At 42.8% G+C, this 740-nt stretch overlaps 1 protein-coding gene across 1 annotated transcript; it reads left to right on the forward strand.

The window, feature by feature from the left end:
* The first annotated feature begins 17 nt into the window (after window positions 1-17).
* LOC106867158 (ankyrin repeat domain-containing protein 7-like) lies at window positions 18-727 on the forward strand. The gene is given in 1 exon segment (XM_014923041.2): window positions 18-727. A coding segment is annotated over 1 exon segment (483 nt). The 5' UTR covers window positions 18-51; the 3' UTR covers window positions 535-727.
* Window positions 728-740: the final 13 nt, after the last annotated feature.

Genomic DNA, 740 nt, shown 5'->3' on the forward strand with positions numbered 1-740 from the left:
AAACATGGTAACACACACTTACATTTGACATGTGTTCATGGACTCACAGACATGGTGAAGCAACTACTACTCTCTAAAGCTAATGTAAGTGTTGGGGATAAAGATGGTAACACACCTCTACATCTGGCATGTAATCGTGGACACACAGATATCTTGAAGGAGCTCCTGCTAAATAAAGGTGCCGTCAATGTGGCGAATAAACATGGTAACACACACTTACATTTGGCATGTGTTCATGGACTCACAGACATGGTGAAGCAACTACTACTTTCTAAAGCTGATGTAAGTGTTGTGGATAAAGATGGTAACACACCTCTACATCTGGTCTGCCTAGGTGGACACATAGACATGGTGAAGCAGTTATTGCTTTCTAAATCTGATGTAAGTGCGGTGGATAAAGAAGGTAACACGCCCCTACATCTAGCCAGTGCTTAGGGACACAAAGACATGGTGAAGCAGTTATTGCTTTCTAAATCTGATGTAAGTGCGGTGGATAAAGATGGTAACACGCCCCTACATCTAGCCAGTGCTTAGGGACACAAAGACATGGTGAAGCAGTTATTGTTTTCTAAATCTGATGTAAGTGCGGTGGATAAAGATGGTAACACACCTCTACATCTGGCCTGCCTTAGTGGACACATAGACATGGGGAAGCAGTTATTGCTTTCTAAATCTGATGTAAGTGCAGTAGATAAAGATGGTAACACGCCCCTACATCTAGCCAGTGCTTAGGGACACAA

The sequence above is a fragment of the Octopus bimaculoides genome, unplaced genomic scaffold (genome assembly GCF_001194135.2).
Source record: "Octopus bimaculoides isolate UCB-OBI-ISO-001 unplaced genomic scaffold, ASM119413v2 Scaffold_46504, whole genome shotgun sequence".
In the NCBI taxonomy this organism is placed as follows: Eukaryota; Metazoa; Mollusca; class Cephalopoda; order Octopoda; family Octopodidae; genus Octopus; species Octopus bimaculoides.